The 14468-nt window shown below is 44.0% G+C and overlaps 1 protein-coding gene across 18 annotated transcripts in view; it reads right to left on the minus strand.

The window, feature by feature from the left end:
- c2cd5 (C2 calcium dependent domain containing 5) overlaps positions 1 to 13882 on the minus strand; it is a 145805-nt gene extending 131923 nt beyond the window's left edge. For 11 of the 18 annotated variants that reach the window (XM_072471802.1, XM_072471796.1, XM_072471804.1 and 8 more), the window contains exons 1-3: positions 13572 to 13878; positions 8519 to 8620; positions 4555 to 4641 (exon numbers count right to left, since the gene is read on the minus strand). In XM_072471802.1, coding sequence (XP_072327903.1) covers positions 4555 to 4641; positions 8519 to 8608 — 177 coding nt within the window. In that variant the 5' untranslated portion in view covers positions 8609 to 8620; positions 13572 to 13878. Of the gene's footprint in view, positions 1 to 4554; positions 4642 to 8518; positions 8621 to 13571 lie in introns of all 18 variants that reach the window. The other 7 variants (XM_072471789.1, XM_072471786.1, XM_072471785.1 and 4 more) reach the window with 4 other exon arrangements.
- Between the last annotated feature and the right edge of the window lie 586 nt (positions 13883 to 14468).

Genomic DNA, 14468 nt, shown 5'->3' on the forward strand with positions numbered 1-14468 from the left:
TACGAGGCCAAGGAGTAAAGAGTTATCCTTCTCCCATGTCCACAAAGTGTACTCCCAGATAGACTTTTGTCCTGGGAAGGGCGCTGATCCCGAAGGTGGCAGGCACGGAGTATTCGGCTATAGCCATTTCAGATCATGCCCCACATTGGGTAGATCTGGAAGTAGGAGAGGAAAAGGAACAGCGCCCACTCTGGAGATTAGATATGGGACTGTTGGCGGACGAGGGGGTATGTGTAAGGGTGAGGGGATGTATTGAAAGGTACCGAGAGATTAATGATGACGGAGAGGTCCAGGTGGCAGTGGTCTGGGAGGCGCTGAAGGCGGTGGTTAGAGGGAAGCTGATCTCCATAAGGGCCCATAAGGGGAAACAAGAGAGTAAAGAAAGGGAGAGATTGTTGAGGGAGATTTTGAGGGTGGATAGGCAATATGCGGAGGCTCCAGATGAAGGGCTATACAGGGAAAGACGGAGATTGCACACGGACTTTGACTTGTTGACCACGGGTAAGGCGGAGGCACAATGGAGGAAGGCACAGGGAGTGCAGTATGAATATGGAGAGAAGGCGAGCCGGCTGCTGGCCCAACAACTTAGGAAGAGGGGGGCGGCGAGAGAGATCGGAGGGGTTAGAGACAAGGAGGGAAAGATGGAACGGGGAGCGGAGAGGGTGAACGGGGTGTTTAAGGTATTTTACGAGAGGCTATATAAGGCTCAACCCCCGGAAGGGAAAGAGGGAATGATGCGTTTCCTAGACCAGCTGGAGTTCCCGAAGGTTGAGGAACAGGAGATGACAGGACTGGGAGCGCAGATTGAGGTGGAGGAGGTGGTAAAAGGAATTGGGAACATGCAGGCAGGGAGGGCCCCGGGACCGGATGGGTTCCCGGTGGAGTTCTATAGGAAATACGTGGACCTGCTGGCCCCACTTCTGACGAGAACCTTGAATGAGGCTAGGGAAAGGGGGACACTACACCCGACGATGTCGGAGGCGACGATATCGCTGATCCCGAAAAGAGACAAAGACCCGCTGCAGTGCGGGTCATACAGGCCTATTTCCCTCTTGAACGTAGATGCCAAGCTTTTGGCCAAGGTGATGGCGACGAGGATAGAGGACTGTGTCCCTGGGGTGGTGCATGATGATGAAACGGGGTTTGTTAAAGGGAGGCAATTGAATGCTAATATATGGAGGCTGCTGGGGGTGATGATGATGCCCCCACCGGAGGGGGAGGCGGAGATAGTGGTGGCGATGGATGCAGAGAAAGCATTTGATAGAGTGGAGTGGGACTACCTGTGGGAAGTACTGAGGAGATTTGGATTTGGAGAGGGGTTCAATAGATGCGTTCAGCTCCTGTACAGGGCCCCGGTGGCAAGTGTGATTACAAATAGGCAACGATCTGATCACTTCCGACTATATAGGGGTACAAGACAGGGATGTCCCCTGTTCCCGTTACTGTTTGCATTGGCAATTGAGCCACCGGCCATAGCGCTGAGGGGCTCTAGGAAATGGAGGGGGGTACTTAGAAGAGGAGAAGAGCATCGGGTGTCATTATATGCGGATGATTTATTGTTGTATGTCGCGGACCCAGTGGAGGGGATGCCTGAGATAATGCAGACACTCAGGGAGTTTGGAGAATTTTCAGGATATAAATTGAATATGGGGAAGAGTGAACTGTTTGTGATGCACGCCGGGGAACAGGGCAGGGGAATAGACGATTTACCGTTGAGGAGGGTAACAAGGGATTTCCGGTATTTAGGGATACAGGTGGCCAGGAACTGGGGAACCTTTCATAAGCTTAACTTGGCACGACTGGTAGAGCAGATGGAAGAGGACTTTAGGAGGTGGGAAATGGCGCCCCTGTCATTGGCGGGCAGGGTGCAGGCGGTTAAAATGGTGGTCCTTCCGAGGTTTCCTTTTGTGTTCCAGTGCCTCCCTGTACTGATTACGAAGGCCTTTTTTAAGAAGGTGGACAAGAGTATTATGAGCTTTGTGTGGGCTGGAAAGACCCCAAGAGTAAAGAGGGGGTTCCTGCAGCGCAGTAGGGACAGAGGGGGACTGGCACTGCCAAGTCTAAGTGATTATTATTGGGCCGCCAACGTGTCAATGATATGTAAGTGGATGAGGGAAGGGGAAGGAGCGGCGTGGAAAAGACTGGAGATGGTGTCCTGTAGGGGAACTAACCTAAAAGCACTGGCGATGGCGCCGTTACCGTTCTCCCCGAAGAAATACACCACAAACCCAGTGGTGGTGGCAACTCTGAAAATTTGGGGGCAGTGGAGACGACATAAGGGAGTGACGGGTGCCTCAGTGTGATCCCCGATAAGGAACAACCATAGGTTCGTCCCGGGAAGGATAGATGGGGGATTTAAATCTTGGCAGCGAGCAGGAATTGCGAAATTGAAGGACTTGTTCTTAGACGGGACGTTCGCGAGTCTGGGAGCACTGACAGAAAAATATGGGTTGCCACCTGGGAATGCATTTCGCTATCTGCAAGTGAGGGCATTTGTGAGGCAACAGGTGAGGGAATTTCCGCAGCTCCCGGCGCAAGAGATCCAGGACAGAGTGATTTTGGGGGCATGGGTGGGTGATGGTAGGGTGTCAGATATATATAGGGAAATGAGAGACGAGGGGGAGACGATGGTAGAGGAGCTGAAGGGAAAATGGGAGGAGGAGCTGGGGGAAGAGATTGAGGAGGGGCTGTGGGCAGATGCCCTAAGTAGGGTAAACTCTTGGTTCTCGTGTGCCAGGCTCAGCCTGATACAATGCAAGGTTCTACACAGGGCGCATATGACGGGAGCAAGGCTGAGTAGATTTTTTGGAGTGGAGGATAGGTGAGGGAGATGCGCGGGAAGCCCGGCGAACCACATCCACATGTTTTGGTCATGTCTGGTATTGCATGGGTTCTGGGTAGGTGTGGCAAAAGTGATTTCAAAGGTGGTGGGGGTCCAGGTCAAACCAGGCTGGGGGTTGGCTATATTTGGGGTTGCAGATGAGCCGGGAGTGCAGGAGGCGAGAGAGGCCGATGTTTTGGCCTTTGCGTCCCTAGTAGCCCGGCGAAGGATTCTACTTATGTGGAAAGAAGCTAAGCCCCCGGTTGTGGAGGCCTGGATCAATGACATGGCAGGGTTCATAAAATTGGAGCGGATAAAGTACGCACTAAGAGGTTCGGCTCAAGGTTCACCAGGCGGTGGCAACCGTTCCTCGACTATCTCGCAGAGCGATAAGGGAAAATAGGAAAGGTAGCAGCAGCAACCCGGGGGGGGGGGGGGGGGGGGGGGGGGGGGGCTCTCATTTGGGTCCTCAGGGGTTTTATGTGTGTGTTTATATATATTAGTTATTTATATTAGATGTTACGAAGTTACTATTTTAGTTACTATTTCTGTTGTTTCTTATTTTGTTGTTGGCAGTTGCCGTTAGTTAGCATATTATTTATTTAAAAAACGATCAATGTATATATTAGTACAAAGTTGTAAAATGGGAAATTTTTGTTTGATCGAAAAACTTTAATAAAATATATATTTTTTAAAAACTCGTGGAACTACTGCAAATACGTCTCTCTCCGAGCACGATCAGCCCCCGTCTCTCAGATCACATGGTAACGTGATGAGTTTCCAATGCCACCTTGTGATCGGAGGTCGTGCATAACATTATGTACAAACTTACATTATGCATATCATCACAGTATGCATTTGATTAAGATATCAAAATCAATTTAACTGCTGTGCAACCTCACAAATCACACGATTAAAGGAAGAATTGAGCTCTTATATTGAAGCTCAAGAATAGGGTAAAGTGAGTGCGAAAGAATATGTCAGATGAAGTATAATGTGGAAAAATGTTAACTTGTCTACTTTGGCAGGAATAATAGAAAAGTAGCACTCTTTAAATGGAGAGTTAGCAGTGGTACGGAGGAATCAGTGTCCTGGTACGCGAATCACTAAAGGTTAGCATGGTAAAGCAAGTGGTTAGGAAGGCAAATGGAATGTTGGCATTTATTGCAAGGGGAATAGAATATAGAAATCGGGAATATTTGCTGTAGGTCCTTGGCGAGACAACATCTGGAATATTGTGTGCAGTTTTGGTCTCCTTATTTGAAAAAGGATATAACTGTGTTCGCAACAGTTCAGAGAAGGTTCAATCAACTCATTCCTGGGAAAAGAAGCTGATCTTATGAGGAAAGATTGAACAGGTTGGGCCTATATCCATTGGGAGTCTAGATCTTACTGAAACATACAAGATCTTGAGGAGACTTTATGGGGTAGATACCTGGTGGATGTAGGGGAGATTAGAACTAGGGGACACTGTTTAAAAATAAGAGGTCTCACTTTATGAGAGATGAGGAGAATTATTTTCTCTCAGATGGTCCTTAGTCTGTGGAACTCTCTTCCCCAGAAAGTGGAGGCTGCGCCATTGAGTTCATTCCACAGTAGAGTTAGACAGATTTTTGATAGACAAGCGAGCAAGGGGTATGGGGTGTTCGACACACAAAATGCATATTCAACCGTGTCAGTCAAATTTTATCTTGCCTTACCTTATGGTATGATTAAGCTGTTATGAATCTTACCTCAAATTTAAACCATTCTGAATTCCACTGGGGGTTGAGAGATTTAGGGAACACATCAGTCTTAAATGTTGTATTACCAAATTTTACCTGCAAGAAACAAAGGTTGCAGTGAGTATTATATATTTCTTTTTAAACCCTACTAAGATACATTTCCTCCTTTAATCAAAGCAGAGGAAGATTTGGAGCATTAATTTTGCATCAATCTGGAGGCAGAAACGACTTGCTAATGACCCATTCATACATTTATATATAATTTTAAATGGCCTCAAATGATCTGAAGAGTCTTGCAGTCAATGGAATATTTTAGAAGTGCAGTTACTGTTGGGAGGCAGAAAATTCAGTACCAATCTGCTCACATCAAGGTTCCACCAACAGCAAGGAGATAAATGACCACAAAATTTGACTTTCCTTGTGCTGGCTGAGGGACAATGGAAGAACTTTGGTCTTGGCGTTTCCTCTATGTTTTGTGTCTGGGGCGAAAAATGACGATCTGCATTCATATAGCAACAAACTAAAAACCATCACAGAAGCATCATCAAACAAAATTTGATGCTGAGACACATAGAGATATTAAGGCAGATGGTTAAAAGCTTAGTCAATGATGATGGTTTCATGGACACCTTAAAAGGAGGAAAGATAGAGAGATTCAGGAAGGGAATTCCAGAGTTCATAAACATGGCAGCTGAAGGGACAGCCACCAATGGTGGAGTAATTAACACAAAATGTGCACGTGACTAGAATTCGAGTGGTATAGAGATCTCATAGGCAAGGCTGGAGAAGGTTAGAGTTATAGATGGAGAGGAGCAAAGGAGGGATTTGAAAATGAGGTTGAGAATTTTAAAATTGAGATGCTGTTGGATCAGAAGCCAATGCAGGTCAGTGCACATATGGGTGATGGATAGATGGACTAAGGATAAGGGCAACAAAGCTTTGGATTTGCTCAAGTTTATCGAAAGTGAAAGATGAAAGACTGGCAAGGGGAGTGTTGGAATAGTCAAGTCCAGAGTTACCAGAAGTCTGGATGAGCGGGCAGCACAGTGGAGCAGTGAGTAGCACTGCTGCCTCACGGCGTCGAGGTCCCAGGTTCGATCCCGGCTCTGGGTCACCGTTTGTGTGGAGTTTGCACATTCTCCCCGTGTTTGAGTGGGTTTCACCCCCACAACCCAAAGACGTGCAGGCTAGGAGGATTGACTATGTTAAATTGCCCCTTAATTGGAAAAATTTATTGGGTACTCTAAATTTGTTTTAAAAGAAGTCTGGATGACAGTTTCAGCAGCTGATGAGCTGATGCAGGGGCTGAGCCATGCAATTCGATGTTGGTGAAAATAAGTAGCCCTCGTGATGGCGCAGATATGTGGTCAGAAGCTTGTCTTGGGGTCAAACATGAAAGCAAGGTTGCAAACGGTCTTTCTCATTCTCAATGAGAAGGATGGAGTCAGTGGCTAGTATTTGTTGCGGGTACCAAAGAAAATGGCTTCTCCTCTATTTAGTTGGAGGAAATCGCTGCACATACAGCCTGGATATCAGATAAGCGGTCAATTAGAGACAGTAGAGGGATTGAGAGAGGTGATGGTGAAATAAACTGGTTGTCATTAGGGCAAGTGTAGAAACAGATGGTACCATTTCAGAGGGAGTCACTGATGCCAAAATGTAAAGATGAAATAGGAAGGTGCTGGGGATAGATCCTTGGTTCATGGTGTGGGAATGAGTAGAGAACACATTGTAAGTCATCTCTGGTTTCAACTGGAGAGGCAAGAAGAGCTTGTTATGGGCCAGGGTTTAGAGAACACCAAAGTATATCATGGAGTTCACCTGACCTACAACTTTTCATAGATTTAGGTTATGAGGAGCACGAGGGCCCACTTTACAGGTGTGATGCAACAGAGATTTTAAGTATTTTTAAACAAAACAATGTTTATTCTATGAATCCAGTTAATATTTTATTACACAGTAAACATCTTATCAACTACCAACACAAATACCCCCCAAAGATACAGTACTCTATAGGTAACCCTTAATAACTTTCCCAACAACATCCATAAGCTAAACACCCTTTTTCTACAAAAACAGTAGGTTTGAATTCCTGCCAGACAACAGGTATTACTTTGTAGTTATCAAGTGGTCTGGAGACATTCTTTAGCATGCAGAGAGACCAAAAATACACCTTCTTTGTTTGAATGCAGCTCCCAACTGAAAACAAAGCCAAAATACTCAAAGAGCCACAAAGCAGCCTCCAGCTCAAAACCAAAGTAAAAGACAGAATCACAGCCAAGCTCCACCCATACAGTGACATCACTGCAGCCATTGGATAAAACACACTTTTCTTAAATGGAGCATCACATGACAGTTCAAAGAGGCAAACAGGTCAAGAAGTACAAGGACAATAGTTTACCACGGTTACAGTCACATAGGATTTATTTCATAGCATTGCTCAGGGCTCTTCTCGTACTGTGGCAGGGTGGAAACCTGATTGTTGAGAAAGGTGGACATGGATTTGGGTGGTGACAGTACATTCAAGGACTTTGGCGAGGAAAGGGTACATGGAGCTGGGACTGTAGTTTGCAAGTCAGACACGACAGGAGTCACAGCAGGCAGTCTTGGTACAAATCACTTACACCCAAAATTTCATGATCGTTGAAGGCACACAAGTGGTTTTCACCCAGATAACATGTGTCTCGGCTACAAACAGAATTTTGCATGTAAGTGAGTTGTGTGTGCAACTAACTACATGTGCCCAAATCTCTGTGATCTTTGAACTGCCATCCATCAAATCATCTGACCAAACGATGCTCCCACAAAACAGGCCTGGCCAAACTCTCAAAAAGTGAGTATCTGACAAATTTACTTACTCGGAGGGTCTCTAAACAGGAGAACAATTTGGACAATTACGAAAGTAATTGTTTTGACATTTTAGCGTAAGTTGATTGTTTTGCTTCATTTATCAACACTGAGAATGGATTCATCTTTTCTTTCAGCCCAGAATTTTTTTACACTTATTAACATTCATTTTAGATTCAAGCAAATCGAAATATCACTTCCATCTTAGCAAATGATAAAATACATACGGTAGAGGAGCAAAGGAGTCTAAGGATATTGGTGAACTAGTCACTAAAAGCAACATCATTGATCAGCAAAGCAATTACAACTGCGAACAAAGCACTGATTTATTTCATGGGGTGAAGTTAAATTAAACTTGTATAATATCCAATCAGGCCACATTTATAGTCGAGTTCTGCCACAAAACTTCAAAATTACATCTTGTGGGAGAAGTTTGAACAGATTGAGGCTCTTTTTCTTTAGAAAACAGAAAGCTTAAAGGTGTCTTGATAGAAGTCCTTAAAAATATCAATTGGTAGGGTGCTCTGTCCAAGGGCTGAATGGGCTGAATGGCCTCCTTCTGCACGGTAAATTCTATGATTCTATGGTTGGAAAAGGTAGATGCAGAGAGAATGTTTCCACTTGGGGCCCATCTAAATTTGGGGGCCTTAAATGCAAGACAAGTTACTAATAAATCCAGTGGGAAAGGAGGAGAAATTTATTTACTGAGTGGTTAGAATGTGTAACTCACTAGAATGGGTAGTGGTAAAGACAAATAGCTGTGATGCTTTCTGAATAAATCTGGATGAACTTGAGAGAAAAGTTAATAAAAAGATACACAAAAACAGAGATGAGTTTGCTAGAATGGAAGAGATGTGTGTTGAACATAAATACCAGCACAAATTGTATGGGATGAATGACCTCTTTCCATGTTGTACATGCTACTTAATTTTACATGACATTTCAGAGAAATTGAGAGGATGTTTAGGCTAACTTGACATTGATAATGTTGAACACATTTCAGTGCAACGTCCAGGGAATAAACTCCAGACCTTCCGCACTTTTATCGTGCCAAGGGACTTTTTACACTTCCCAGAGAAGGCAGACCAGACTTCAGTTTAACACTTCAATCCAAATTTTTACAAACCTCTACAAATGCATCGGTTAGGTCACTGGCCCTGTCCATAACCGGCAGATGCCGGCCAGCCACAATCCTGACTTTCAGCTTCCCCGGCATCGTTAGTGTTTGCTAGAAGAGAATAAAGGCAGGTTACTTGGCTGTATCTAATAAATCTCTCTTCAAGTACTTGTTTTAACTTCAAAACCACCAAGAGATGCTCTACAATCAGAGCACTAAAGCATAAATTCAGAAAGAAAACCTCAATATTCCACTCAGTATTAAACCAACACACAAGTATTTGACAGAATGAGGTCAATTACTGTAGCTCTCAATAATGAAGGGGCATGAGGCTATCAAGTATTTTCTGATTCAGTTTAAGTGAGCAGCTAGAAGACAGAGGTGGAACTAATGGTCAAAGTGAAAATTTCAGGTGGGAGCCAAACAAATTGTCTTCTGATTTCTCAATAAGCTATGGTGATGTTTATCCAGGGCTTGAAACAGACTGTGAAACGACAGGCTAGGATCTTGGATGATAAAAAGGGATGTCTTTAAAACATATTGCAGGTGATCCCATGTTTGCACTTGTTGCGGAGGGATAGCACATAAAGGAAAAGATGCAAGTATATGATAATGCACAATATTCGGGTTTATAACAATTTTAATACTATCTGTCATTAAAAAAATCATGCTTCCAACAAGTTGATTATTAATAGACAGAGAACAAGTCTGTTCTACGCTATCTTCCTAATGGCTGGATTTTTTTAATTAGCGTGAGACATTAAATATAGCACTTCATTCAAATAAATCAGATAGTTACAAATAAGCAAGTGATTGCATTCAATGGCTCGCCGAGAGGGGCAGTGTGGGAGGATCCTCAATTTACTGACAGAGAAATTAATAAGAACTTGGTGAAAAAATGCAGAGAGGGATCTGAGAGGTGCTGCGCAATTACCTAGTTGCTCGATTGGTTTTGAGCAATTTTGCTGTGGAGATGTCAGCGCTGGACTGAGGTGGGCACAGTAATACGTCTCACAACATCAGGTTAAAGTCCAACAGGTTTATTTGAAATCACAAGCTTTCGGAGCGCAGCTCCTTCATCAGGTGACTTAAACCTGGTGTTGTGAGGCTTCTTATTGAACAAAGTAGACAACAGTCTCTTTTGTTCCCCAGACTAAATGTTAATATAATAAGCAAGTTATCGTGCAATCATCATTATGGGTGATGTGCAGTTTGTGGCTTTGACGTTGGGGGTGAAGCACATGTGCTTGATTTCCTGCTCTGAACGTAAATCAACAAGCAACATATAAAATAATTTTGAAATATTTGATATCTACTGTATATTTCTGGAACTTTTGAACACTGTTGGTAAGGAATGGGCAAATCAAGATGCTGGGAGAGAAAAATGTATAGACGTTGAAAGAAATTGTCTCTTGTATTGCTAAGTTTTTTAAAAATTGCAACACAACATAATTGGATAATTCAACTCACTCCACAGAAACAACATCAGAAGGGGCATGTCAACATAGCAATTTACAATGGTAAATGTTGATAAAGGTTGATCAAATGTGGCATTTCTAAACAGACTAGATTTCTGATATGCATACCAAATGTTTAGCAAACAAATCAGACACAAAGCTACAGGTGCACCCGAGTTACATCAGCTGGAAAGCTGGCTTATTTTCGATACCTGTCCAAATTGTTATCTGTTTACAAAATACCGAATGAAAATGTGAAGTATCTTGATCATTGCTGTTCGAAAATCAACAATGTTCACACTGCAATTATTTACAGTACTGAATAACCTCATCCCTGAATTTGTGGCTTTTCCACTGCTGGCTTATCGAAGGTTTAACTGCTACCCATCTGTGAAGTGTCAAGGTACCTTATATTAGAGTCACGATATAACTGCAATTTGAGTCGATGTACAATACTACTAGATTTTTAATAAAAGTGATTGCATGGCTAAGTACAAATCAATTCTGAAGTTACAACCATTCTCTGACTCATCATCATTCTATCAGTGAAAATAACAAGCTCTAGTTTGGGGTGAAAGGAGCTCTTGCAACAAGTGTAAATCACTATACTCGTTTTCAATCTTACACACTTTCATTCAACTTCTCTCACTCCAGCCCCTTGTTTGATTAAAGTTACAAAGCAGATATGCAAAAACACATTATCATGATAATCTTTATTAGTGTCACAAGTAGGCTTACATTAACACTGCAATGAAGTTACTGTGAAAATCCCCTAGTCGCCATACTCGGCGCTTGTTCGGGTACACCAAGGAGGAATTCAGAATATCCATTTCACTTAACAAGCACGTCTTTTGGGATTCGTGGGACCAAACCGGAGCGCCCAGAGGAAACCCACGCAGACACAGGGAGAACGTCCGCACAGACAGTACCCCAAGCCGGGAATCAAAAGTGGGTCCCTGGCGCTGTGAAGGAATAGAGCTAACCACTATGCTACCGTGCCACCCATCCTCATTCATCAAAAACTTTGATATGAATATTCTGCCCTGCACCAGTATAACTAGCATTGCAAATGTGGATTCTGCTTAATCCGCTTTGAAATTTAGTTCAAGCTACTTCAATCCACTCTGACATATTTGAGGATTGTTATGGGCCAGGGTTTAGAGAATCCCAAAGTTTATCATGGAGTGCACCTGACCCACAGCTTTTAATAGATTGTGGTATGGGGAGCACACGACCCACTAATGGAAAAGTATTTTTTAATGCAAAACAATGTTTATTCAATGAACTCAAGTTAACCTTTTAAAAACATACAGTGAACATCTTAGCAACCATCAATTCAAATACAACCCCCAAAGAATACAACACTAATTAATCCTTAATAACTTCCCAAACAACATCCAGAAGACAAAAGAAACACCTTTTAACAGAAACACATTAGGTTTACATTCACTACAGAGAACATTTATAATTTTGAATTCACCAAATGATCAAGAGATAGTCTTTTCATGGCAGAGAGATCAACAGTACACCTGCTGTGCCTGGCTTCAGCTCCAACACTGAAAACAAAACTAAAACACACCCTGCAGCAAACAGCCTAAAACAAAAGTAAAAAGCTGACAGACAGCCCAGCTCCACCCACACTCTGACATAACTGATAAACACCCATTTCTTAAAGGTACATTTTTTAAACACCCATTTCTTAAAGGTACTCTCACATGACAGGATCAATCATTATTGCATAAACATAAAATCGCTGCGGTGCAGACCATTCGGCCCATCGAGTCTGCATCAACCCTCCGAAAGAGCACCCTTCCTAGGCCCAATTCTCTACCCTATCCCTATAACCCCACCTAACCTTTGGACATTAAGGGGAAATTTAGCATAGCCAATTCACCTAACCAGCATATCTTTGGGCTATGGGAGGAAACCGGAGCACCAAGCAGACATGGGAAGAATGTGCAAACACCCGAGGTTGGAATCGAACCTGGGTCGCTGCCGCAGTGGGGCAGCAGTGCTAGCCACTGCCACCGTGCTGTCAGAATGAGAACTTGCAGGCAAGAACAAAGGGAAATAACTTTTAAACCAAACCTACAGAGTGAAGCTAAACAGGTCAGCAAGGTCCTGCATTTGATTCTAGTTCTAAGGAAAATAGCAGACTATCAACTAAGATACGCATGGTTGTGTTAAAATTAGCACCAGTAGTCCAGGGCGAGTGAGAAGAAAAAGTTACCAAAATGGAAGGAAACCAGTTAGTTTTTAAAATATATATATCCACACCCATGGTTGCTTCCTGCATTCAGTTTTGCTAAACATCAAAATGGTCAATCACTTCTAAACAAACATGCAATATGGGGTTGCCTGGGAGCCTAGAACAAGGGAGTAGCATCTTAAAATTAGATCCAAGCCATTCAGTGCTGTAATCAGAAAGCACTCTTTAAGACAAAGCAAAGCCGAAATCCACAATTTGCCTTCGCAAAGTTAGTGAATGATTGAAAGTTTTGAAACTGGAATTTTCGGTACGGTTAAGGAATATCAAGCATCATCCATGGTTTAACTGAATGGTGCAGTAGGCTTGAGGACATTTAAATGGCTTCCTCCTGTTCCTCTGTGCTACTAGTGTCCAGTTTGTTTGTCACTCAGCGTTTAGAAATAATGTCCCTTCACATGAATGTCTTTTGCAACCTCAATTCACCCAATGAAGTACTTTTGAAGAGTGGTCAGGATTGCCACGTAGGAGGTGCAGCAGCAAATCTGCACGCAGCAAGCTCCCATAAAGCGTAATGTGAGTAAATGATTGGATAACTTCTCTTAATGGTTGGTGCGGCAGCACGATAGCACAGTGGTTAGCACTGTTGCTTCACAGCGCCAGGGACCCGGGTTCGATACCCGGCTTGGGGTACATCTGTGCGGAGGCTACACGGTCTCCCTGTGTCTACGTGGGTTTCCTCAGGGTCCTCCAGTTTGCTCCCACTCGTCCCGAAAGTCGTGCTTGTTAAGTGAATTGGAGATTCTGAATTCTCCCTCAGTGTACCCGAACAGGCGTGCGGTGACATGGGGATTTTCAGTCACTTCATTGCAGTGCTAATGTAAGCCTACCTATGACGCTAATAAAGATTATTATAAGTATTGGCTTGGGACACTGGGTGAGAACTTGCAGAATGGTGTCACGGCACGGAAATGCAAAACATCAGTGCACCTGAAACTTAAATGGGGGGAAAGGAGAGATGAAGGGGGGAGGAATCTGAACAGCGGAGGAAGTCAGTGCTTTGCAATTCGGGGGGGGGGTAAAAGGCTGTTAGGTCATCCAAAACACAGCCCAGCAGCAATGTGAGTGAAATGACCCTCCTCCTTTCTGAATGGCAGGAAACCCATCACATTTCTACCTCTCTTCGGTTCCGAATGCGTCATGTCGGACATGGGACATTAATTCTTTTTTTTTCTGTCCACAGATGCAGTCAGCCCCCTGAGCTGTTCCAGCATTTTCTGTTTTTGTGTGTGGAGATGGTGAAGGGGGCGGAGTGCAAAAGGGTTAGGGTTTCTCACTCATATCAACCGCGAACCGCCTTCTCCATAAACCCGTTTGCAACAGGAGAACGAGTACGAACCAGGCCTCGGTATCCGGGCCGCCGCCGCCCCCGGCACAGCTCAAAGGCCCCCCATCCGCCTCTTCAGCCATAACCCCGGCCGAGGCATCGGCATGCGCCAGGCCCCGCGCCTCATGGACTCCCCCAAAAAAACACCACCGGCTCCCTGCCGACCCAGGCTCCTCACAATCCCCTCCTCTCCCTCGGATATTGTTGTTATTTGAGGAGGGTTCTCTTCCCCCTCTGCACCACCGAAAAAAAGATGAAAACAAAAGCGCGGAACTCCAACTCCTCAGTCGCTGCCCACAGAATTACTTCCGGCGTCACCTGCGCCTTCACTTCCGGGGCAGCCCAGTCAGTGACCCACCCTCAAACCGAAGTCACGAACATCTTCTCTCAGTGGTCAGAGCGACACACTGTGTCTGTGTGTGTGTGTGAGAGAGAGAGCGCGTGGTGGGTTTACATATTCTCAATGTTTATACTCCAACCAGGGGTCCAGTTACAGGCAACAAGCCAATGGCTGTGAGAGAAAGAGAATATTTGGATTATTAAATGAATAACAGACTAAAAGACTAACACAGGCTTGTGGAAAAGTACTGCTTGGACAAGGAAACAGATGCACATGAGGAAGTGGAAATAATGAAGAAGTAGGTATAGCATTAACAGAAGAGATAATAATATGTCTGAATATTGAGCAAGATAGATTGGGGAAGGCTTAGCAAAATAGATGAGTGGACAGTCTTAAAGACAAACAAGCCACTGAGGCTGCGCAAATGTCCAAGGGAACCACCCACTGGACAGAAAGAGTACATAAATGTGAACATATAATGTATGATGAAGCATGAATACTGATATGTAATGTATGATGAAGGCGTATAAGGAAGAATGTGAACCTCAGTGAAACCTGATCCAATCAGG

The sequence above is a fragment of the Scyliorhinus torazame genome, chromosome 13 (genome assembly GCF_047496885.1).
Source record: "Scyliorhinus torazame isolate Kashiwa2021f chromosome 13, sScyTor2.1, whole genome shotgun sequence".
Taxonomy (NCBI): Eukaryota; Metazoa; Chordata; class Chondrichthyes; order Carcharhiniformes; family Scyliorhinidae; genus Scyliorhinus; species Scyliorhinus torazame.